Genomic DNA, 25050 nt, shown 5'->3' on the forward strand with positions numbered 1-25050 from the left:
AGGAAAAAAAGAGTTTGCTACTCTAGTGTAGTACTTACTTCTTGAATCATAGAGTAAAAATGCTCTATAATGATTCTTTATTAATAATCTTTTTAATATATTAATGAGATAAAGGATTTTGTAGGACTAAGACACAGGATATGTCTATCTAGCTATATAATAGCATAAAAAACAGCAACATTTTTATATATATATATATATATATATATATATATATATATATATATATATATAATCACACTCACAGGCAAAAAGAATAATGTAGCTTTCAAGAGTCCTCAAGAGTCCAAAAGGTAAAAAATCTCAGCACCCCGGAACAGGAAAATCATTAAAACACAAAGCTTTATTCTATCTTCTTAAAAATCCATAAAGGGAAGATATATATAAAACAGTATACCAACGCGTTTCGGGAACACCCTTTTTCAAGGTCCTATCTATGTACAAAACACTTAATAAATACAAGATCATCACAAGAAACCCCCCCCCTCCCCCTGACCCACAATTCCATACTACTCACAAAACAGGATTTAATCCCTTAATCACCTAGGAACACCATTCCTCAGCAAAACCTATAATTCTAGTGTGAACAGTTACATATTACAGTTGCGAATTACCGAAAGTTTATAGCAAAAACAGACCCATACATATTACTGACATACTAAATATGCTTGTCTGAAAGAAGCCTAAATATTGTATTAACAAACCCCACTGCGTACCGGCTTGAACACCTGTTCTATGGGAACTACACACATAGTAGAAACATTGCCATTGTGTGCATCACAAAAATGTTTTGAAGCACCAGATAGCGCCAGATAGTCTGAACTAGGTCAATGGTTCTAGCTCCAGATACATGTTCTGTTATCCTTTGTTTTAATTTTCTAGTTGTGGATCCCACATACTGCAATTTGTAAAGGGAGCAGGTAACACAATATACCACATATTTTGAAACCTTAATTAACCATTTATTTTAAAACACTGACCATTCACTTCTGACTTGACAATGTCCGTTTTAACCATATATATTTGAAAACAGAGCATCGCATGCCCCCGCATTGGACTGAACATGTATACTTAAACTAGGTAGGTTTCTTGTTAATTGATTGCTCATTTAAAAAAAAAACTTGGTGAAATCCTATTACCTATTGTACAATTGTGTTTTGCCACATAACGACAGCCTGACTGTAAAATACTGGTTAGGACACAATCCTGTTTAAAGGGGTATCCGCCCCTAGACATCTTATTCCCTATCCAAAGGATAGGGAATAAGATGTCAGATCGCCGCGGTCCCGCTGCTGGGGACCCCTGGGATCCCCGCTGCGGCACCGTGCTATCATTACAGCACAGAGCGAGTTCGCTCTGCACGTAATGATGGGCGGTACAGGGGCCGGAGCATCGTTATGTCACGGCTCCGCCCCTTGTGATGTCACGGCCCGCCCTTTTCAATACAAGTCTATGGGAGGGGGCGTGGCGGTCATCACGCCCCCTCCCATAGACTTGCATTAAGGGGACGGGCCGTGATGTCACGAGGGACAGCGCCATGACGTCACGCGGCTCCGTCCCCCGTATCGCCCGTCATTACGCACAGAGCGAACTCGCTCTGTGCTGTAATGATAGCGGGGTGCCGCAGCGGGGATCCCGGGGCTCCCCAGCAGCGGGACTGTGGCGATCTGACATCTTATCCCCTATACTTTGGATAGGGGATAAGATGTCTAGGGGCGGAATACCCCTTTAAGAATATTTAGATTATTCATGACAATCCTCTTCACCTGTGGAAACGGCTTGGAAAAAAAACTGAAAAAAACTGGTAATTTTTAGTTTGAGATTCTTTCTAAGGATTCTGCATATTGGAGAGATTCATCAAGACCTGTCTAGAGGAAAAGTTGCCCAGTTGCCCATAGCAACCTATCAGCTCGCTTCTTTCATTTTTAACAAGGCCTATGCAAAATGAAAGAAGCAATCTGGTTGCTATGGGCAACTGGGCAACTTTTCCTTTGCACGGGTTTTGAGAAATCTTCCCCATTGTGTTTACCACTGTACAAAAAATCTGCTCTATTCTTGGATCTTACTATTCCCTGCGCTCTGGAAATTAAATGATGACTGTACCCTCTATTGCGTAATCTTCTTATAATAATAACACATTCCTAGTCAAAAAACTTTTCTGCAGAACAAGACCTACGTGCAAAAGAATAATGTACCCAGATAGAAATGATGCAGAACTCAACATGTAGAGATCTCTTCGGCAGGTGTCGTTTCATTAGAAACTGGGTACTGCTGCGAGAGGGCATAATAGTGCTTCCCCAGCTGCCTCATAAAAAAGCTCTTAGAGGCTACTCAAAGACAATTTGCCTAGTTGACTTTGAAAGCATTATCTGGCTGACAGAAGCAGGAACTTCATGTAAACAACTTGCCTGTTATTTAAAGGCATATTCCAGGAATTTTTTTTATTCGACTATGCAACAGGGGCTGTAAAGTAGGTGTAGTTCATAATATAGTGTCTGTACCTGTGTGTGATGGGAGTTTTACAATTCAGTGATTTTCGCCCCAATATTTATTTTTAACAGCATACAAAATTACTCAGGTCTGGGGTTTTCCAGGTTGCAGTGTGTCGAGACATGACATCACTAGTCCGGTGATCAGAGGGAGACTGTTCTGCTTCACTGGGTGGAGCGACCGCTGGGTGAGAGAGAGATCATCTTGCAACAGCTGTAGGCATACTGGTTAGAAAACATTGGTCTTTTAAATGGATGCAGCTCATTTGTGTTTCAATGGGTGGGATGGCTGATGACTGAGGGAGGAAAGTGAGCTCACACTTATAAACTAAGAAACTATGGGACGTGTAGTTTGAGAACGAAATTCAACAGGAAATACCCAGTTCACAAAAATATAGCCACAGTGTTATGGTAATCTCACAATTTAGCCATTTAGCCCCAAGACAAGCACAGATCCTTCCTAAGCATGTCCATTACTGTCTGGCAGGACCTACTAAAATCACCTTATGGTGGATAACCCCTTTAAGCAATATTGACCAAGCTGTTAAGTTGTGTTGGGAGCAGTGGTTACATAAGGGCATGCACCACCAGTAGAGTGGGTCAGTCTATCCACTGACAAGCATGAGGAGCTGCCACAGTTTCCTTGTCCACCATCCAGACAGAGGTGGCACCTTCATTACACACCCCTGTCTCTGTCTGGACCATTTTTAGGCTGACAGCACTCTGGTGGAAAATAATACTTTTTGGGTATTAGCAGGCTTGTAACGGTGCTGAATGAACCACCACAAGGGAAGAATAAGGAGACTATTTTATTAACCACAATGCAACACATTTCTTGGCTCAACGTCTGCTTTGTCTGGCATGCCTGAAAAGTCTGTAGCATGCTGTGAGTGACTATCCTTACATTAAAATAATTCTATCAGGGGGGGCGTGGCTAGCTGAACATGGCGGCGACTGGATGCTGAACTGAAGCAGCAGCACCGCTAATCACCGACAAAACAACCCAATTACCAACGCTTTAAACCTGAATTACAACATCATGACCAGAAGCAGAGCTAAGAAAAACAGCGTTTTAAAGTTAACTAACTTATCAAGCAGCAGGAAACACGAGAGAAGCCACAACCATGCGTAGCAGGATGACAAAAGCAGCAGTATACAGCGACTCACCTGCTGTAGCCCGTGCATCACGAGGAGGAATCGCGAAAGGAGGAATGCACGGAACATCCCAGCGTGTGATGATGGCGAGACAGCTGCAGGAGCGGCGAGGCGATGCCAGAGAGGAGACAGAGGAAGTAGGCAGCCCAATACTGGAGGCACAGAGCGTTGTGGCTAACCCGGAAGCAGGAGAGCAGACTACCCAGAGAGGCACCGCTCCAGCTCTCGCAGCGCAGGAAGAGGACGTCAGCAGCAGAGGATGGAAGGCAGGCACAGAGTCAGTACTGGGAACGTCTGCACCAGGAGCCCAGGACTACAGCGGGTTGGAGGAGAGCGGTGGGGAACGGGTGTCGGGAGCAGAAGGACCCACAGGATCCCCCCACGGAGACGCCAGCACAGGAGGGGTGAGTGCAGCCTTTGCGATGGGGGACGGCAGGTCTGCATATAAGCATGTAAGCAGGGAGAAGGGGTGGAACAGTGAGGCAACCTACCCCCCCAAGGATAAGTCAGTCAAAGACTGGAACATAAAAATCCACCATGTGTTCCATCACTGGCTAGTTTATCTGCCCCTGTGGCTTTCAGCCCATATGCAAGCGCTCTTTTAAAAAACAACATTTCAGCTCCTTGGACACCACCAGAGAAGCAAGTGGTAAGGAGTTTAAACATGTCTCCACTTAAAGAGCCAAACACCCCTGTCCCAGTCACAGAAGAGTCTATGAGACAGATGCTTTCAGAGATGCAAACAACCTTCTCATCAATACTCCAAAATGCGGTTCAGAACATTCATCAAGAGATTCAGTCACTTGCCACCCGCACAAAACATATTGAGGAGAAATTAGAGGAGCAAACAGCAGCTCATAATACTGTGGTGGACACTGTCCAAAATTTAGGGGATGAAATAGCCAGTCTTAAATTGAAACTTCAAGATATGAAGGATCGGACAAGGAGGAAGAACCTTAGGGTGAGAGGAGTACCAGAAGAGGTAAACCAGGAAAACCTGATACCTTATCTTATAGACTTCTTTCATATCCTATTACCTCAGTCATCCCATTTAGATTTAACTTTGGACAGGGCGCATAGACTGCCTAAACCCAAGTCCGTCCCCGACTCTCTCCATAGAGATATAATATTACGCATGCATTTTTACCATATAAAAGAAAAAATATTACAGGCTGCAAGAAAACTACCACAACTACCTGATAAATTCGTGAAATTACAACTCTTTTCTGATCTATCCCCACTGATTATGGCAAAACATAGAGAATTTGCTAAGGGTACACGCTTGCTGAGAGATCAGGGAATTATCTACAAATGGGGCTTCCCTGTCAAATTAATCAATACACACAAAGGCAAGAAGCATGTGGTATCTAACCCCCAGAGCTTATTAAAAATGTGCCAAGAATGGGGCCTAAGCGCCGAGCAACAGAAGGAACCAGTTCCATTTACGACGCCATTGCAGAAACTCTCCGCAGAATGGACAACTGTGGTGCAGAATAGGAGGAAAAAAATACATTTGGCATAAAATAAAAGTCTAAAAGGGGACTTGAAGTAGAATCTTTATTTTGAATTTAGATTTTCCACTGGTTCTCAACCTCCTTATCCATTTCATTATGCGAATTACAGTTTCTTTGTGATTTATGATTTCTTTTCAGGATAAGCAGGTACAGCTTGCGTAATTGTTTGCAGGAAATACCCCTGCAAATCCCCTTTAAGGGCTTAATAGTAAGCCTACAAAATTTTGTGTATGTTAGAAGTGATAATGAATAAATTGTCCTTGATTGCAAGTATGTCTGAATTAGTTTTTGACCCTTTCTCTCTATCCTCATCCAGTGTTACAGAATAGGCGGTGGAGGGCACTAACAAGATTCCCGTAAGAATAGTATTGACTCAACCACGCATAGAAAGAACCTTCGTGAGACAATGACATTAAGGTTGGTTTCCCTAAATTGTAAGGGTTTAAATTCACCATTTAAAATGAATCTATTGTGGAAAGAGGCTATAGGTCTGGATTCAGACATCCTCTGCCTCCAGGAAACCCACCTGAGGGCAGAGGATGCCCACAGGTTATATCACAAAGCATATCCTACCATTGTCCAGGCTCACGCACCTGTTAAGAGGAGAGGAGGGGTAGCTTTAATAATAAATAAAAGAGTGAACATTACAGATTTGGTCACCAAATAGATAAAGAAGGGAGGTACATAATAGTAAGAGGTAAAATAAATGGTGCCCCAATAGTACTAATTGGGATATACACTCCCAATAACACATAAAATACATTTTTAAATAAGGTACTCAGTAAGGCAGCTTCTCACCTCAGGAGAAAGTGGTTGTTATGGGCGACTTTAATCACGCTATATGGCCTTCAATAGACTCAACTTCTAACTACACCACACAGAACCAACAGCAATATCCCGCACGATAGCACACTTTAACCTTTACGACGTATGGAGGGTGCAACATCCGACCGAGACTGACTATACCTTCTTCTCTGCCCCCCAAAAAACTTACACACGAATAGACTATTTTTTAGTTACAAATCCACTTTTATTGGCATCAATATCATCCGAAATAAAAACCATCACATGATCAGATCATGCGCCTGTGGTGTTGACGATCAGGGACTCTATTGGAGTTCCAGTACAACACCAGTGGCGCGCCAATCCACACATTATTCAAAACCTAAATCTAAAGGAGCGCTTAATGCCCTGGATTTCATCATTCTTTGAGGTTAATAGAGGCTCAGTATCCTCAGAGTCTACTCCATAGTGTGCTTTTAAAGCCTTGTTACGTGGGCAACTGATAGCCCAGGCTGCACACTACAGGAAACAAACCCAATATAGAAAATTAGAACTTCAAAAAAAAATTTGCGGACCTGTATAAGCAGAATAAAATTATTTACTCTCCAGGCATAGCAGCTCAAATATCCTCTATTATGGCAGAATTACACAATCTAGACTTACACAAATTTGATTTAGCTATTAAAAATCTGAAACTGAATTTCTATTGGATGGCTAATAAACCAGGGTCCTTTTTAGCACGTCAACTGAAGCTGAGAAATTCCCAAAATAAAATACCATACTTAGTGTTACCGACAGGGGAGAGAGCACAGGACTCCCAGGGCATAGCAGAAGGCTTTGCAAGATACTACCAGGAGCTGTATAATTTGAAAGATGATGAAGAGACATTTCAGCCAACAATAGACTCGATAAATATCTTTTTAGATAAAGTGTCATTACCAGCTTTGACAGAGGAGGAGGGAATATCTATGACTTCCCCTCTTTCTGGGGCAGAAGTAGAAAAATGCGTACAGGAGTTGAAGCCCACTAAAGCGCCAGGTCCAGATGGCATAGTAAACAAATTTTATAAAACACATTTAAAAACATTACTCCCACCCTTGATAAATCTATTCAATGACTTACTCGATACTGGTAATATTAATAAATTAATGTTGGAAGCAACTATAATAACTATACCCAAACCCGGAAAAAGCCCAACTCGCCCATCAAATTTTAGGCCGATTTCACTCTTAAACAGCGACATTAAAATATTTGCCAAACTATTGTCAAATAGATTGAACAAGAGGCTTCAGGATCTGATAGATCAAGATCAGGTAGGCTTTGTGTAAGGGAGGCAATCCCAGGATGGGACTAGACGGGACAAGTTCATTCTCTCCTCCTATCTTTGGATGTGGAGAAGGCATTCCATCGAGTCCACTGGGGTATCAACTGGGGTATTAAGTTACCAACTAAACTTAATAAAGCTATCATGGCCCTCTATTCAAGTCCCTACACCAGGGTCTGTAATGGGGGAGCAAGATCAAAACCCTTTAACATCTCAAACGGGACCCGGCAGGGTTGCCCCCTGTCGCCTCTCCTCTTCGCCCTACTAATAGAACCTCTGGCACAAAGAATACGAGAGTGTAAAGCGATTAAGGATATTCAAATAGGCCCCACAATTTATAAAATAGGTCTATTTGCGGACAATATCCTCTTGTCAATTTCAGAACCTGAACACTCATTAAACCCCTTAATGTCTATTTTAGATCAATTTTCTCAAATAAGTTATTATAAATTAAATATATCAAAATCAATAGCTCTCCCATTATCATTAGATAGGAATACTAAGGCGGAATTGATAGCCAAGTTCCCTTTCACATGGTCAGAAGAGTCACTTACCTTTTTGGGTATAAAATTAACAACCTCCCCTAGAAAAAAGTCAGTTACCCTCAATATAGAACAGCTATGTCTTAGGCTACAGGCAGATATAAAAAACGTTTTCTAAATTACCTATCTCTTGGATAGGACAAATAGGGGTGGTCAAGATGGTATTATTACCCAAGATATTATATTTATTCTGCAACCTTCCCCTTAAAATCCCCCTAACTACTATCAAAAAATTACAAACTACTTTATTAAAATATATTTGGGAAAATAACACGGCCAGAGTCGCTTCAGATATACTATACAGAAATATTAAATTAGGTGGAGTAGGCTGCCCTGATCTCAGAAAGTACTACCACGCAACCCATCTCACACAACTACAAAGATGATGGCATAATGATACCTCAGCAAAATGGATAGAAATGGAAGCATATATGACTAGCTCAGCATCCTTAAACACAGCCTTATGCCAAATTATGCTGAACAAACAACCAATACAGACAAGTAGCCCAACAGCTAAAGCAAGTTTGGAGACCTGGCGGTACACCTTAACACATAAGGTAATAAGTGATACCTGTTTTAATATTATTCCAGTAATATCTATTCAAAATATATTGCCAAATATAGATCTCACTTATTACCTTTTGAACATATCTCTCAGAAATATAATATATCTCCACGAGATTTTTTTTAAATACCTGCAGATTCGGCGCTTGCTGGGATCACAGAGTAGACAGTCAGGTACCCAGAACACAATTTGAAAAATATTTCTTACTGTCCAAAGGGGGTAGGGGGGCCATTTCTAAAGCATATAAAGCAAGCCAGGTCAAATTATATGACCCCACTCTTAGCTTCCAGGCAAAATGGGAAAATGATTTAGGTATACAAATTCCCCATGAGGTTTGGAATAAATTATACATCCTACCATCCAATCTGTCACATTGTACATCACATTTGGAGAGCTCTCGTAAACTCATGTATCGCTGGTATCTCACACCAATTCACCTGGCGAAAATGTACCACAAGGAGAATACCAAAACTGTGTGTTGGAGATGCTTGCAGGAACAGAGCACATTTTTACATACAGTGCATAGTGAAAGTATTCGGCCCCCTTGAAGTTTGCAAACTTTTGCCACATTTCAGGCTTCAAACATAAAGATATTAAACTGTAATTTTTTGTGAAGAATCAACAACAAGTGGGACACAATCATGAAGTGGAATGAAATTTATTGGATATTTCAAACTTTTTTAACAAATAAAAAACTGAAAAATTTGGCGTGGAAAATTATTCAGCCCCTTTACTTTCAGTGCAGCAAACTATCTCCAGAAGTTCAGTGAGGATCTCTGAATGATCCAATGTTGACCTAAATGACTAATGATGATAAGTAGAATCCCCCTGTGTGTAATCAAGTCTCCGTATAAATGCACCTGCACTGTGATAGTCTCAGAGGTCCGTTTAAAGCGCAGAGAGCATCATGAAGAACAAGGAACACACCAGGCAGGTCCGAGATACTGTTGTTGAAAAGTTTAATGCCGGATTTGGATACAAAAAGATTTCCAAGCTTCAAACATCCCAAGGAGCACTGTGCAAGAGATAATATTGAAATGGAAGGAGTATCAGACCACTGCAAATCTACGAAGACCTGGCCATCCCTCTAAACTTTCAGCTGGTACAAGGAGAAGACGGATCAGAGATGCAGCCAAGAGGCCCATGATCCCTCTGGATGAACTGCAGAGATCTACAGCTGAGGTGGGAGACTCTGTCCATAAGACAACAATCAGTCGTATACTGCACAAATCTGGCCTTTATGGAAGAGTGGCAAGAAGAAAGCCATTTCTTAAAGATATCCACAAAAAGTGTCATTTAAAGTTTGCCACCAGCCACCTGGGAGACACACCAAACATGTGGAAGAAGGTGCTCTGGTCAGATGAAACCAAAATCGAACTTTTTGGCAACAATGCAAACCGTTATGTTTGCCATAAAAGCAACACAGCTCATCACCCTGAACACACCATACCCACTGTCAAACATGGTGGTGGCAGCATCATGGTTTTGGCCTGCTTTTCTTCAGCAGGGACAGGGAAGATGGTTAAAATTGATGGGAAGATGGATGGAGCCAAATACAGGACCATTCTGGAAGAAAACCTGATGGAGTCTGCAAAAGACCTGAGACTGGTACGGAGATTTGTCTTCCAACAAGACAATGATCCAAAACATAAAGCAAAATCTACAATGGAATGGTTCACAAATAAACATATCCAGGAGTTAGAATGGCCAAGTCATAGTCCAGACCTGAACCCAATCGAGAACTGTAATCGCAGCAAAAGGTGGCGCTACAAAGTATTAACTTAAGGGGGCTGAATAATTTTGCACGCCCAATTTTTCAGTTTTTTATTTGTTAAAAAAATTTGAAATATCCAATAAATTTCGTTCCACTTCATGATTGTGTCCCACTTGTTATTGATTCTTCACAAAAAATTACAGTTTTATATCTTTAGGTTTGAAGCCTGAAATGTGGCAAAAGGTCGAAAAGTTCAAGGGGGCCGAATACTTTCACTATGCACTGTATGTGGTGGAGCTGCCGACTGTTACAGCCATTATGGGAAGAAATAAATATTCTTCTAAATAATATCTTGGGAAAATACATAGAATGGGGTCCTGGGATGGCTCTTTTAAATATTGGGTTGGATAAACTTCTAATTAAAGATAGGACTGTAAGCTTCCATGTGTTATCCGCGGTCCGTACGGCAGTGGCTAAAAATTGGAAATCTACTAAAGTCCCTAGTATAATAGACATTTTGAATTCTCTAACCCATGCATGCACAATGGAAAGACTAAGACTAGATAAAATAGAGAGTTTAACCTCACTGGATGCTAAACACATGATTTGGGATTATTGGATAAAAATAAAAAAAGTGGAAGTGTATAAGACTAGGTGTGAATGCAGGTATGTTGGATGGTTTGGGTGACCGGGGCAAATGATTGTGAGTTTTTCCCCCCTACCCTCACCGTTCCAATGGTTTGTGATGTGTATTGTGTTCTTTTTCTGTCTTGTAATGTACTATAAGAAAAATTTCAATAAAAAGATAAAAAAATATATATATATTCTATCAGAAGCCAAACAAGGTGAATGTCTTTTTTAAGATGGTGGTGCTAGCATCATGGCATTCCCATATACAATGGAGTATGCCTTTCCAATATCTATGGTGATTCCTTATCCAAAAGGAGTCTCAGCCTGCTGTCAACATGTCCCTTAGTTTCCTCACATGAGAAGATTTGCCGGGCCTTTACTACTGTCACCTTCAGCTGCTGTATGTCTGTGGTTTGTTCTGTCTTTAGGAAGTGCAAGGCATTCCCAATCAGGATGAAGTCAGGTGATTTATTAGGCCAGTCATAGGCAACCTTCGGTACTGCAGATGTTTTGGACTACATCTCCCATGATGCTCTTACAGCCAAAATACTGCAAAAGCATCATGGGAGATGTAGTCCAAAACATCTGCAGTACCGAAGGTTGCCTATGCCTGTCCTAGGCCATTGCAGAATGTTTTTTTGGTTTTTTTTTTGCCATAAAAAGCTGGTGGGTTGCTACCACGTTATGTTTTGGGTAAACATTAATCTGTACTGTAATGTGGCACCCTATCACTTGTGCTACATTTGACGGACTCTGAGCAGAATGTGTAGCCCTGTACAGTTCATTATTCATACTACCACTTTTATCTACAATATCCTTACCAGGGACCCAGTTCCATACCCATACCCATGCTATAACATACCCATGCTATAACACTGCCCTCACCATGTCTGACAGATGAGGTGATATGCTTAGGATTGTAGGATCTCCTCTTTTTTTATCTCCACACTAAACACTCACTCATTTTGGTACAAGTCGATACAATATATACAAAATATTTTGTGCAAGCTTTTTTCTTTTTTTTTTTTATAGGATTGCTAAAAAAGTGTAATCTGCTGTCTGTTCTTAGCCCCTTAATGACGCAGGACGTAAATGTACGTCCTGGTGATGTGGTACTTAACACACCAGGACGTACATTTACATCCTGAGCATAACCGCGGGCATTGGAGCGATGCCGGCATCATGAGCGGGAGGTCCCGTCTGTGGATCGCAGCCAGGGACCCGCCGGTAATGGCGGACACCCGCGATCCTGCGGATGTCCGCCATTAACCCCACAGATGCTGTGATCAATACAGATCAAGGCATCTGCAGCATCACGATCACTTAACAGGATGATCGGATCGCCCGCAGCGCTGCCGCGGCGATCCGATCATCCTGCACGGCAGACGGAGGTCCCCTCACCTGCCTCCGCTGTCTTCCGGGAGTCTTCTGCTCTGATCTGCCTTCCCGCAGACCAGAGCAGAAGATGACCGATAACCCTGATCAGTGCTGTGTTCTATACATAGCACTGAACAGGATTAGCAATCGAATGGTTGCTATAAATAGTCCCCTATGGGGACTATAAGAGTGTAAAAATAAAAGTAAAAAAAATAAAGTAAAAAAAATTTGAAAAACCCCCTCCCCCAATAAAAACTTAAATTGTCCCATTTTCCCTATTTTACCCCCAAAAAGTGTAAAAAAAATTATTTTATATACATATTTGGTATCGCCGCGTGTGTAAATATCCGTACTATTAAAATAAAATGTAAATGATCCTGAACGGTGAACGACGTGAACGTAAAAAAAAAAAAAGTCCAAAATAGCTGCTTTTTTATAACATTTTATTCCAAAAAAATTAATAAAAAATGTAATAAAAGTTTTGTATAAGCAAATATGGTATTAATAAAAAGTACAGATCACGGCGCAAAAAATGAGCCCTCATACCACTGCTTATACGGAAAAATGAAAAAGTTATAGGTCTTCAAAATAGGGGGATTTTAAACGTACTAATTTGGTTAAGAAGTTTGCGATTTTTTTTTAAGAGCAACAGTAATAGAAAAGTGTATAATTATGGGTATCATTTTAATCGTATTGACCCAGAGAATAAAAAACACATGTCATTTTTACCATAAATTGTACGGCGTGAAAACAAAACCTTCCAAAATTTGCAAAATTGCGGTTTTCTTTTTAATTTCCCCACACAAATAGTATTTTTTGGGTTGCGCCATACATTTTATGGTAAAGTGAGTGATGGCATTACAACGGACAACTGGTCGCGTAAAAAACAAGCCCTCATACTAGTCTGTGGATGAAAATATAAAAAGAGTTATGATTTTTTGAAGGGGAGGAGGAAAAAACGAAAGCGTAAAAATAAAATTGTACGAGTCCTTAAGTTCCAAATGGGCTGAGTCCTTAAGGGGTTAAGGAATCCGCGTTTTTCCGTTTTTGCATTTTCATTTTTTCCTCATCACCTTCTAAAAATCATAACGCTTTCAATTTTGCACCTAAAAATCCATATGATGGCTTATTTTTTGCGCCACCAATTCTACTTTGCAGTGACATCAGTCAAATCATTGTGCGACAAAATTGAAGAAAAAATTTCATTTTGTAAATTTTGGGGGCTTCCGTTTCTGCGCAGTGCATTTTTCGGTAAAAATAACACCTTATCCTAATTCTGTAGGTCCATACGGTTAAAATGATACCCTATTTATATAGGTTGGATATTGTCGTACTTCCGAAAAAATCCACGGCGAAACGAAAAAAAAAAAAAACATTGTGCGACAAAATTGAAGAAAAAATTTCATTTTATAAATTTTGGGGGCTTCCGTTTCTACGCAGTGCATTTTTCGGTAAAAATAACACATTATCTTTATTCTGTAGGTCCATACGATTAAAATGATACCCTACTTATATAGGTTGGATATTGTCGTACTTCCGAAAAAAATCATAACTACATGCAGGAAAATTTATATGTTAAAAATTCTCATCTTCTAAACCCTATAACTTTTTTATTTTTCCGCGTACGGGCCGGTATGAGGACTAATTTTTTGCGCCGTGTTCTGAAGTTTTTATCGGTACCATTTATGTATTGATTGGACTTTTTGATCGCTTTTTATTCATTTTTTCATGATATAAAAAGTGACCAAAAATACACTATTTTGGACTTTGGAATTTATTTGCGCGCACGCCATTGACCGTGCAATTTAACTAACGATATATATATAAATTTTTCGGACAGTTTCGCACGTGGCGATACCACATATGTTTATTTTTTTTTTATGGGAAAAGGGGGGTGATTCAAACTTTTAATAGGGAAGGGGTTAAATGACCTTTGTTAACTTTTTTTTTTGCAGTGTTATAACTCCCATAGGGACCTATAACACTGCACACACCGATCTCCTATGCTGATCCCTGCAAAGCCATAGCTTTTCACGGATCAGTCAGATAGGGGCTTGATTGCTCAAGCCTGTAGCTCAGGCTTGGAGCAATCAATCGACGATTGGACGCCGCGGAGAGAGGTAAGGAGACCTGTGTCCCAGCTGATCGGAACATGGCGATTTTATCGCCATGTCCCGATCAGCCTGACTGAGCTGACGAGAACAGTTTACTTTCGTTTTCAGACGCGGCGGTCAACTTTGATCGCCGCGTCTGAAGGGTTAAAAGCGCGCGGCACAACAATCGATGCCGCGCGCTGTTAGCCCAGGGTCCCGGATCGACCCGGTGTTATGCGGGGTCACGGCGTGACCCCGTTTTTCACACCGGGCGTAGGGCGTACAGGTACGCCCTAAGTCCTTAAGAGGTTAAGTAATATCAGTAGTCTGCATCTTGAATAAACCTCCTGTAATTACATTTTTGATGGTGTCTCTTCATTGTAGACAATAATATATATTTAACACCTCAAGATTGTTTTTGACTTGGCTTGATGTTGTGGAGGGGTTTTTATTTAAAAATACATTGCAATTATCAACTCTGTCTTCTGTGCCCTTCCAAGCCTTTTGGTATTGTTGATACATTGCATTACTTCTTTATCCATATATTACTTCTTTTTAAGAATGTTCAAAATTATTGATCTGACAACTTCTAAAGTTTCTGACACCTCTTTTTGTCACTTGAACTGACACATTTTTGGAGCGGATATTGAGACTTCCCAAAAGTTATCAAATGCAAATTCACTTAATTTCCAATGGAAAGAAAAAATGGAACGTAGCACTCACCCCATTGTTGCAACACTCATAGGTTCTTTATTTCAAAGGCATCAGGGAATGTTACAGGCAGGGACAGGAAGAACAAACAACATGGGGTCCTCCAAGCTCAGAGGAGCGGCAATGGCTCTGTTTCGCGGCTAAAACCACTTGGTCACACCTCCCCAAATGTTGTACATGGCACAAAGTTAAATAAGCTTGGTCTCCGTGATGCAGCTGATGAGCATCGTGGCCATAGCAACAGGTAAACAGTAGGGATCGACCGATATTGGTTTTTTAGGGCCGATACCGATAATCGGTGGAGGTTAGGGCCGATAGCAGATAACTTATACCGATATTCCAGTATAAGTTATCGGCTATTTATCCCCCCTCGACACCGCTGCAGTGCATTGATTTAAAGTGGGCGCTTTAAATCAATGCACTGCAGTGGCTTTTGCGGTGACATAGGCCGCCGCCGCCACCACCACCCGCTTCTCTCCCCTACCTGTCAGGGTGGTCTGGGCCATCCATCCTTCCTTCCTGTAGTGTCCGGCGGCATTCCGGGTGGAGGGTGCACCGGTCCGGGCTGTCCTTCTTCTCCGGGGGTCATCTTCTCCACTCCGGGCAGGCTCTGGCCTAGTACGCTGCATAGACGCCGCTACACAGTGACACCCGTGCGCAGCGACGCACCTGACGTCACGGCGTAGCGGCGTCTATGCAGGGTACTAGGCCGGAGCCTGCCCGGAGTGGAGAAGAGGACCCCCGGAGAAGGACAGCCCGGACCGGTACACCCTCCACCCGGAATGGAGCCGGACACTACAGGAAGGAAGGATGGATGGCCCGGACCACCCCCATTACGGGTAAGTTTATATATATATTTTTTTATTGACTCGGAGGGCGGGGGAGGGGCCCGACCGGTATAGCGGTATGGGCAAAAATCCATACCGGTATACCGCCCAGCACTACGGTGGGGGGTGCGACGCGGTGGGTCGGGGGGGCGGCCATGGTGCGGCGGGTCAGGGGGGGGCGGTCGCGGTGCGGTGGGGGCGGTGCGGGGCATTATCGGCAAGGTAATTGCCGATACCGATAATGCCCAAAATCGTGATTATCGGCCGATAATATCGGCCATACCGATAATCGGTCGATCCCTAGTAAACAGACAATGTTGTTACCTAAGCCTGTGATGGGCTGTGTGTCCCTGACAGGGGGAAGGAAACTGGAAGGTTCCAGCTGTTCAGAGCTGCATCGGGAAATGGGACCCAAGAGAAGACAAAAGGTGAGATGCAAACGGACATAAAAAGGAACATGATGAATCAAATGAAATGGTTAAGTTCGTTGCGCTCATATAATCCGAGGGCTCTGGTGGCATGTAGTTTAGATATCCAGCAGGCTTCTTCTTGTCGCAGCCTGGTAGTCATGTCCAATCCTGGGCATGAACCCGTCACAACTGCGATCCGGAAACATTTGAGAACATCTGCTGCACCTGCATGTTCTTCAGCTATTAGCTGCGAGATACGAGGGATCCCCAATCCCATTTTTGTGAGGCGCAAATGTTCCCTAAGGTGGTGAAATAAAGGCGGTATAGTGGAGCTGACACAAAATCTACTACATGGGCATGTCAGCACATATATAACATGCTTGGTTCGGCAGGTAATGAGGTCCTTGACATGTATATTGGCTCCTTCCACAGTGAAATTCTTCCCTACTGTAAGGAACTTGCAGAATGCACATCTACCATATTTGTGGTTGCCTTCCAGGGGGAAGCATCCAGCCATGTTTTTTTTACTTTAATTTTAAATTTTGCTGCTCACAAGTTTGTTTTTAAGTGAGGTACTCCTTCTGAAGGTTACTAGAGGCTTGTTAATGGCGATATCCCCAAGAGTGTCTTCCACTATGAGGTACCAATGTCTGGAGGATCGCGTGTACGATTGGTTTTACTTATGAGGTCACTGCGGGAGCGTGCTTCTGTTTTCTCCAAGGCAGTGTGCAAGAGCCCAGCTGGATGACCTCTTTCCAGTAAGTGGTTACATAACTCGTCAGATTGTTCCTTAAAATCAGTAGGGTTGCTGTTTACTGACCGCAACTGGTCAGGCAGGCAGAAAGAGAGCGTCAGATACAGCAAAGCTGGTTTCAGTGTTTATTAGCAGAGCAGATAATGTGAAAACAGCTAGCCAAGATGGCTACAGGTGCAGGCAGGAAAAAGTTGCAAGCAGACAGGAATCGTGGTAGACAGTCCAGGTTCATTAACAGAAAAGACAGGGGAGGAGAAAAAGGTACAGTCCAGTATACAGGCAGGAATCAGGAACACAGGTTCAGCAGAAAGTTCAGGAGTTAGTCCGGCGCAGAGAGGAACCATCAGGGAGCCAGATAAAATCAATGAATTTATTAGATGCAACGCGTTTTGCTGCACATGCGCAGCTTCATCAGGCATAATGTTGCCTGATGAAGCTGGGCATGCGCAGCGAAACACATTGAATCTAATAAATCCATTGATTTTATCTGGCTCCCTGATGGTTCCTCTCTGCGCCGGACTAACTCCTGAACTTACGGTCACCTGTTTTGATTCTACTTCTACCCAGGAGGGCTGCAGTGGACCTATACTTATATTCATTCTACACTTTACCTTGTTCTGTGTGGGAGCACAACCAACTTTGGTAAGCGGCTTGGGAATTACCGTCCCCCACTAACAAGATCTGCTGATCCCGCACATGAGGCGCCTTCCTTCCTCTCTCTAGGTTCAGCAGAAAGAGACCTTAGCAATACTGTTTACAGAATCTTGCTGTGGCCTGGAAGATCAGGTGTAGCAGACATAAATGCACAGCCTGGCTGGGGTTGGAGAAGGTTCCATTAGAGAGTGCATGCTGGCTCTATAAAACTCAGCTAGTGGGCAGAGCAGCAGGAGACACACCAGAGCAGGAAGACCAAGAAATACAGCAGAGACATAGCACAGATCATTTTGCCCAACGCTGGTAAGAACCAGGACACATGGTACACTGGTGGTTTCCAACCAGCAGCATTACACAATCATATCCCCTGTATGTAAATTACACCCCTCAGCCTCCTCACACAATACAGCTGCAAGTAGAAAACCAGCTGTAAATTATTGCTAACATTTCTATCTGAAAATGATGAAGATTTCATTGAGGGATTAAATAGTTGCTTTTACTATATGGGTGAATAAGCTAACTGCTTTTTCACTATAGTCAGACTGCACCTTTTTTTGCAATTTCTTTTGTTTGTTTGTTTTTGGATGCATGTGATGGACTGTGGCTGAGGTTCTCTTACACTGAGCACCTACATTGGACAACAAGTCCCCGCTCTGTCTATCCTTTTCTGCTTCTGAATAGATTTGAAAGTAAAGCACATGGTTTGCCCACGATGTGCAACTCCTAATAAATCATCCCTGTGGGATTTTTCTTAGAGGTATTCCAGTGTTTTAAGAAAACTATTATGTTGCTGGGACCTACCAAGATGGGAAACCTCCGTGGCTAATGATTGGCTTTATGGACAGGTCCTGCACTCATCTTCGAAAAAGACAGGAGATTAGGGGACAGAAGAGTCATATGCTGAAGAAAAACAGTAAGTCTATTTTCACACAATGGAGTGTCCGTGTGGACATTCCACAAACTGCGGGGCTAGGACCGCACAGAAATGCGCTGTCTCATAGACGGCTATGCATTCCGTGTGGAATCCGAACAAAGAATAAACGTGTTCATTCTTTGTGAAGGCACGGAAAATAGAATTTCCGTGCTGGAAACATCTGGCAAGGAAATTCCACCATGTGCACAACAAATTCAATGGGATTCTGCTGCAGCGCAATCTCTGAGGTGTGAACATGGCCTCAGGGTTCAGGTAAGTATAGCCTTTTCTTCTATTTCCTTCACAACCCCAGCAACATATTCCTCTATACATTTTTGCTATTTTTCCACATTTGGTGTGCAATTTTATAAGTCTGTTTTTCCATTACACAGCATGCTGTTGCTATAGACCATATTTTTTCCTGCTTTATAATGCATGTGCGAATGTTTGCTGTTTACTTGTTTTACTTGCATTTTTTGTGGTGTTTTTTTACATTCTTCAATAGAAACTCAAATACAAAACCAAAGAATCATGCGACTTTTAATAAGAAAAATTCCAGCAGTTTTTAAATTCAGTACAGTGGAAGATTTGTTAAAAGGTCATAATTACTGTGCAAAGTGCAAAATATTCATATTAAAATGAGTTTGTTTCAGAGTTAATTTTGACAAAGTAATTTTATAGAAAATGTTTTATGACTGAAAGCAGTGTACCGATAGCATGGAAAAGTTCATTACAAAGTCTGTTGTAGGAAAATAAATTGGGAAGATACTGCATCTGCTACACTATAATAATTACAATCTGTTTTAGTTTAACAGTACTGTAAAAATAAAAATGATCAGATCTACTGTTTACAAAAAGTGATACAAACTAATTTCCAAAAGTCCATTATATAGTATTAAAGCGCGACTGTCATGAGTTTTAACCCCCATAAACCAGCCCCAGCTTGATAAAGTTGTTAGACATAACAGTTAAATCCTTCCTTTTGCTGCTTTCTAGCAGCTTTAATGATGCTAAAAAATGCTTTTAACGATAGTCAGCAACAGTCGGATTGGCGTGGCTATGCCCGCAGCCACCACGCCTATCCCCTGTATGTCAGTGCTGTGGACGCTGTGTGATTGGTCCACAGGTCCCAGCACAGAGAGCTCTTATTTCTGCACTGTAGATGAAATGTAGGCGTAATGCTGTAGCGGAATGATCTGGCAGCCCGAATTGCATCACAGCAGTAGATGAGACCAGGGGCCAGATCATTCCGCTACAGCATTACGCCGCGCATTGGGCTATAGGGAGCAAGTACTAGCAGAAAGAGAGCTAGTGCTTGCTGTAAGTGCTGGCTGCCCGCATCACCGAAGTGCATAGATGAACGGGCGCAGTTTATTCTTCTACAGTACAGTAAGAAGGGCTCTCAGTGCTGGGAGCTGTGGACCAATCACACAGCGTCCCCAGCACTGAGATACAGGGGATAGGCGTGGTGGCTGCGGGCATAGCCACGCCTATCCGACTGTTGCTGACTATCGTTAAAAGCATTTTTTAGCATCATTAAAGCTGCTAGAAAGCAGCAAAAGGTATGATTTAACTGTTATTTCTAACAACTTTGTCAAGCTGGGGCTGGTTTATGGGAGTTAAAAGTCATGACAGTTGCGCTTTAAATTCACTGTAAACAACTAGATTAAACTAGAGAGCATGGATTATAACGATATATATATATATTTTTTGGGGGGTTAATCACATAAATTATTAAAAGATTTAATTTCTGCTTTAGGGATCTTATTAAGGGGGTATTCTGTTGCGCTTGTCTGTCTCTGTAAGTGCCATAAACTCTAATAAGTCAGTAGCATGCATGTTTTACTGCCGTTTCAAAGCTCTTGCCACTGGGGTTTGAGGGAACAGGATAACCAGTGAAAGTACCAGCTGTTGGACCTTAACCTATCTAGCATGTATCATCTATCCAGTTGTTATGTAATAAATGTGTCAGGCTAGAATTCCCTTAAGATGATTTTGCATGCAAAGTGTAGGATAAATCAGACTTTTATACACATTTATACAGGACACCTACTGTATGGATATGTAAATAAACTCACGTAGAACATCATTCTTAATCCCTGGTTTTAGCTCAAAAAATGAATTTACACCAGAAGAGATAACAGAAAGTTAGACCGTCCACTAGGAAATATGGTTATTACTGCAACCATACAAGGCTCTACTTAAAAAATTTGATATATGTGAATAATTCTCATTGGATAAAAAAAATATAGATGGGTGTGATAGGGACACTTGCAGTAGTTATGACTATAATATGGTGCTTTTTCAGCAATAAAGAATGGGGCTATAAGTTAAGGTGTAATTGAACCCAATTGTGTATTTTCATGGGCAGATTTTCTATTCCAGTAAAAGACTACTTTTCAATACTTATGGAATACATTAGTAAAGACAAATGACAAGCCACTTAACAGGAGTCTGACAGAAGTTTTAAGAAAGGGGGGTGGAATGATGCCTTTGGAAAAACATTGATCAATATCCTGGTCACTGCCATGGCAAGTCACCAGGGGGAACACTTCTGGTTAGGTGCTCGTCGCACCCTTTCCTGAGGTTCCATGGCTCAACTTCGCAGGTATTATTGACAGTTCTATCGTTTAATAAGAGACAGTTTATGCTATCAATAAGAGCTGTAAAGAAGGCCGGGTAAGCTTTAGCTAAGAGAGTTCAGGGCACCTAAGACAGAAAGTCTGCTCCTGATCACTTGTCGTTGTGGCTGCCAGGAGACTAAACAATGTTTTTTCTCAGTCATGAAATTTTACTCCCCTCCTTACCTCTTAACAGTTCTGAGCCATCAAAACTTACTACTAACAGGATCTCTTTAAAGGGGTACTCCGGTGAAATTTTTTTTTATTTTTTTATTTTAAATCAACTGGTGCCAGAAAGTTAAACAGATTTTTAAATTACTTCTATTAAAAAATCTTAATCCTTCCTGTACTTAGCTGCTGAAAACTACAGAGGAAATTCTTTTCTTTTTGAAATACAGAGCTGTCTGCTGACATCATGAGCACAGTGCTCTCTGCTGACATCTCTGTCCATTTTAGGAACTGTCCAGGACAGCATATGTTTGCTATGGGGATCTCCTTTTACCCTGGACAGTTCCTAAAATGGACAGAGATGTCAGCAGAGAGCACTGTGCTCATGATGTCAGCAGACAGCTCTGTTTCAAATGAAAAAGAATTTCCACTGTATTATTCAGCAGCTAATAAGTACAGGAAGGATTAAGATTTTTTAATAGAAGTAATTTACAAATCTGTTTAACTTTCTGGCACCAGTTGATTTAAAAAAAAAATAAAAATAAAAAAAATTTCACCGGAGTACCCCTTTAAAGAGATCCTGTTAGTAGCAAGTTTTGATGGCTCAGAACTGTTAAGAGGTAAGGAGGGGAGTAAAATTTCATGACTGAGAAAAAACATTGTTTAGTCTCCTGGCAGCCTCTAGTCTTTCTGGCACCAGTTGATTTAAAAAAAAAAAAGTTTTTCACCCGAGTACCCCTTTAACTAATTTTTGGAAACAATCAAGGATAGTTTTACATTTTTGACAACAGCTTTGCTTGTTCAAACAATTCCATTTTTGCTATGGCTGACAGATGAACTTCATCAGGACCATCAGCAATGCGGAGAGTCCGGACAGCTGTGTACCTATAAACAAAAATATACCAGTAGATTTTACAATTCATTTGTATGTTTTTATCTTATTTTTATTCATACAAAAAAAACTTAAATCCTGAAGATTTATGGTACTTTTGTTCTTGCCAAGGTCCACCCATGAAAAAGTAAGTGCACTTAGTATGTTGGTCATATGCCAGACAGAATACTTTTCTCAGATATCTCACCTCCTTTAACATTTTTTTAGTTAAAGTAAAGTCAAGGATAAAACGGGAAATTTAGGAGACCAACTGAGAACAAAAGTAATTGCTATTAATATAAGGCAGGGCTTGACACATTTGTTAAGAATCCAGGAGCCAGCAAAACAAGGTAGGAGCCAGGATGCAGCATGTCACTTAATGGGACCTCACTACGCAACAGGACATTATGTGACATCATAAGATGCTTCATTAGTGTCCTCCTCATCTCTCCGTGTTAGTTATTACTGTCTCCTCATCTCCCATGTGTCAGTTATAACTGTCCCCTTATCTCCCCCGTGTGTCAGTTATTATTGTTCCCTTATTTCTCCCTATGTGTCACAGTCATTGCTGCGTGTCACCTAATCTCCCTCAAGCCCCGATATAAGGTTAGGCAAAAACCTAGATTCAGAATGAATACCTGGAATTTGCTTAAAAAGGTATTACATTATTTATTTCTTACATTTATATATATATATATATATATATATATATATATATATATATATATATATACGGTATATATATATATATAGCTCACATACCTTATAAGTGCATTTGGCCCCTGTCACTGCACAGTAACCCATTATTTAGTCCCATGTAATGCATTTGTGGGCTAACTGTATAAGACTTAACATGGTGTCAGGGAGAGGAGCGCATGGTAGTGCAGACTTCTCCCGCTCTTTCTCCTGATCGGCGGTGGTTTGAACACTCAGACCCCTGCCGATCAAAACCTTTGATATGCCGCTTATAACAATAACCTCAGCCAACAGCAAAAAAAAAAAAACAAATCAAAAAGTTGAACATTTTGTTCATATTCCTTTAAGGCTCCTTTCACACTATATTATTGTTCCATTTAGGAACTTCCGTCAGAAGTTCCGTCACTATATCGGGGAAAACCGGCCGTTACAAAACCCCTGACGGCCGCGACTAAATCGCATTGTAGCCTATGGGGTTTTGTAACTGCCCGTTTGCACCCGTATATGCCCGTAATTCCTTACGGACGTTATATAGTGACGGGACATCGTGGCGGAAAAAATTACTGCATGCATGTCCCGTCACTGTATAACGTCCGTAATGAATTAGGGGCATATACGGGTGCAAATGGGCAGTTACAAAACCCCATAGGCTGCAATGCGATTTAGTCGCGGCTGTCAGGGGTTTTGTAACGGCCAGTTTTCCCCGATATAGTGACGGAACTTCTGACGGAAGTTCCTAAACGGAACAATAATATAGTGTGAAAGGCGCCTAAGACCTCAATTTACATTTCAGCAATTTAGTTCTTTTGGATGCTAATATAAAGTCATTACTGGCATCAGATTGGCAGTATGCAGCTCTGGTTTTGGGTCTTTAACTTCAATTAGTCATAGCTCAGCATGTATACCAAGACCCTTTCTAAAACAATTTTACGTACATACATGCCTAAATAAATATCCTCAATTAGCAGAGACAACCGCTTACATGAAAGCCAATGGAAAATCCTGCGATACTCCAGCTCCTCCAAATACCTGGATTGCCCGATCAGCCACTAGGCATGCCATTCTAGGCGCTACGACTTTAATCATTGCAATCTAAAAAGGGAGACAAAACTATCATATATAAAGTAATAATATGACATTTGGGATGTTTTGATGTTTTTTTTAAAAGTTTTAGATATATGTAGGGAGAGTGATCATAACCGATGGAGAGGAAAAGTTGCCCAGTTGCCCATAGCAACCAATCAGATTGCTTGTTAATTTTTTTCAAAGGCCTTTTTAAAAATTAAACACGTGATCTGATTGGTTTCTATGGGCAACTGGGCAACTTTTCCTCTGCACAGGTTTTGATAAATCTCCACGACAGTGCCTTGTATAAGTATTCACCCTGCCCCCACCCAAACTTTTTGCCTATTTTGCTACTGTTCCAGATTGAAATTCAAATAAACTTAAATAAACCTTTAACATTTAATCAACACAGCATATATAGTACTATAAATATTACCCCCATTGAGTTAATACTTGACAGAACCACCTTTTGCTGTTTGTCAGTTCTTCTTGGCAAATAAAGCCAAAGCTTAGTCAGATTGGTTAGAAACAGTTTGTGAATTTTCAAGTCTTGCCATAGATTCTGAATTGGATTTAGGCCTGGGGTTTGACTGGGTCATTTTAGCACACTAATATACCATACTATGGTCTAAACCATTCCATTTTAGCTCTGGCAGTATTTTTAGGGTCCATCTGAGAGATGAACTTCTGTCCCAGTCTCAAGTCTTTTGAAGACTGCATCAGATTTTCTTCAAGGATTGCCCTCTATTTGGCTCCATCCATCTTTCCATCAATTATAATCAGTTTCCCTGTACCTGCTAAATAGAAGACTCCCCATAACATGATACTACCACCACCATGTTTCACTGAGGGTAATGGGTAGTGTTGGTTTATCAAAACCTGTGTAGAGGAAAAGTGGTGCAGTTGCCCATAGCAACCAATCAGATCGCTTCTTTCATTTTTCACAGGCCTCTTTAAAAAGGAATGAGGGGAGCCATGTGAATGAGCCATGTGGACTCAATGCTGACTTTGAACTGTTGCTCATTAGTAACCTGACATGACCACGTCAAACCTGCTGGCCAGAAGATAGATCAATTTCTTTGTGAATAGACGTTGTTAAGAAATAATAAACGTAAGAAATCTGCACAGAAAAAAACTATATATATATTTTCCTCATCATGAGGATTAGGCCTTC

General features: G+C 41.3%; 2 protein-coding genes across 4 annotated transcripts in view; one reads left to right on the forward strand and one right to left on the reverse strand.

Annotated features, from left to right (window-relative positions):
- Positions 1–21957: 21957 nt before the first annotated feature.
- Positions 21958–25050, reverse strand: part of ACAD11 (acyl-CoA dehydrogenase family member 11) — an 83476-nt gene continuing 80383 nt past the window's right edge. For all 3 annotated transcript variants that reach the window (XM_056520630.1, XM_056520631.1, XM_056520633.1), the window contains 2 exons: positions 23794–23903; positions 21958–22129 (listed from right to left, as the gene is read on the reverse strand). In XM_056520630.1, the coding sequence (XP_056376605.1) occupies positions 22018–22129; positions 23794–23903 (222 nt within the window). In that variant the 3' untranslated portion in view covers positions 21958–22017. The remainder of the gene's footprint in view (positions 22130–23793; positions 23904–25050) is intronic.
- Positions 22199–25050, forward strand: part of ACKR4 (atypical chemokine receptor 4) — a 30753-nt gene continuing 27901 nt past the window's right edge. Inside the window, exon 1 of the mRNA XM_056520639.1 lies at positions 22199–22721. The gene's annotated coding sequence lies outside the window, so the exon portion shown is untranslated. The remainder of the gene's footprint in view (positions 22722–25050) is intronic.

Source organism: Hyla sarda, chromosome 5, assembly GCF_029499605.1.
Source record: "Hyla sarda isolate aHylSar1 chromosome 5, aHylSar1.hap1, whole genome shotgun sequence".
In the NCBI taxonomy this organism is placed as follows: domain Eukaryota; kingdom Metazoa; phylum Chordata; class Amphibia; order Anura; family Hylidae; genus Hyla; species Hyla sarda.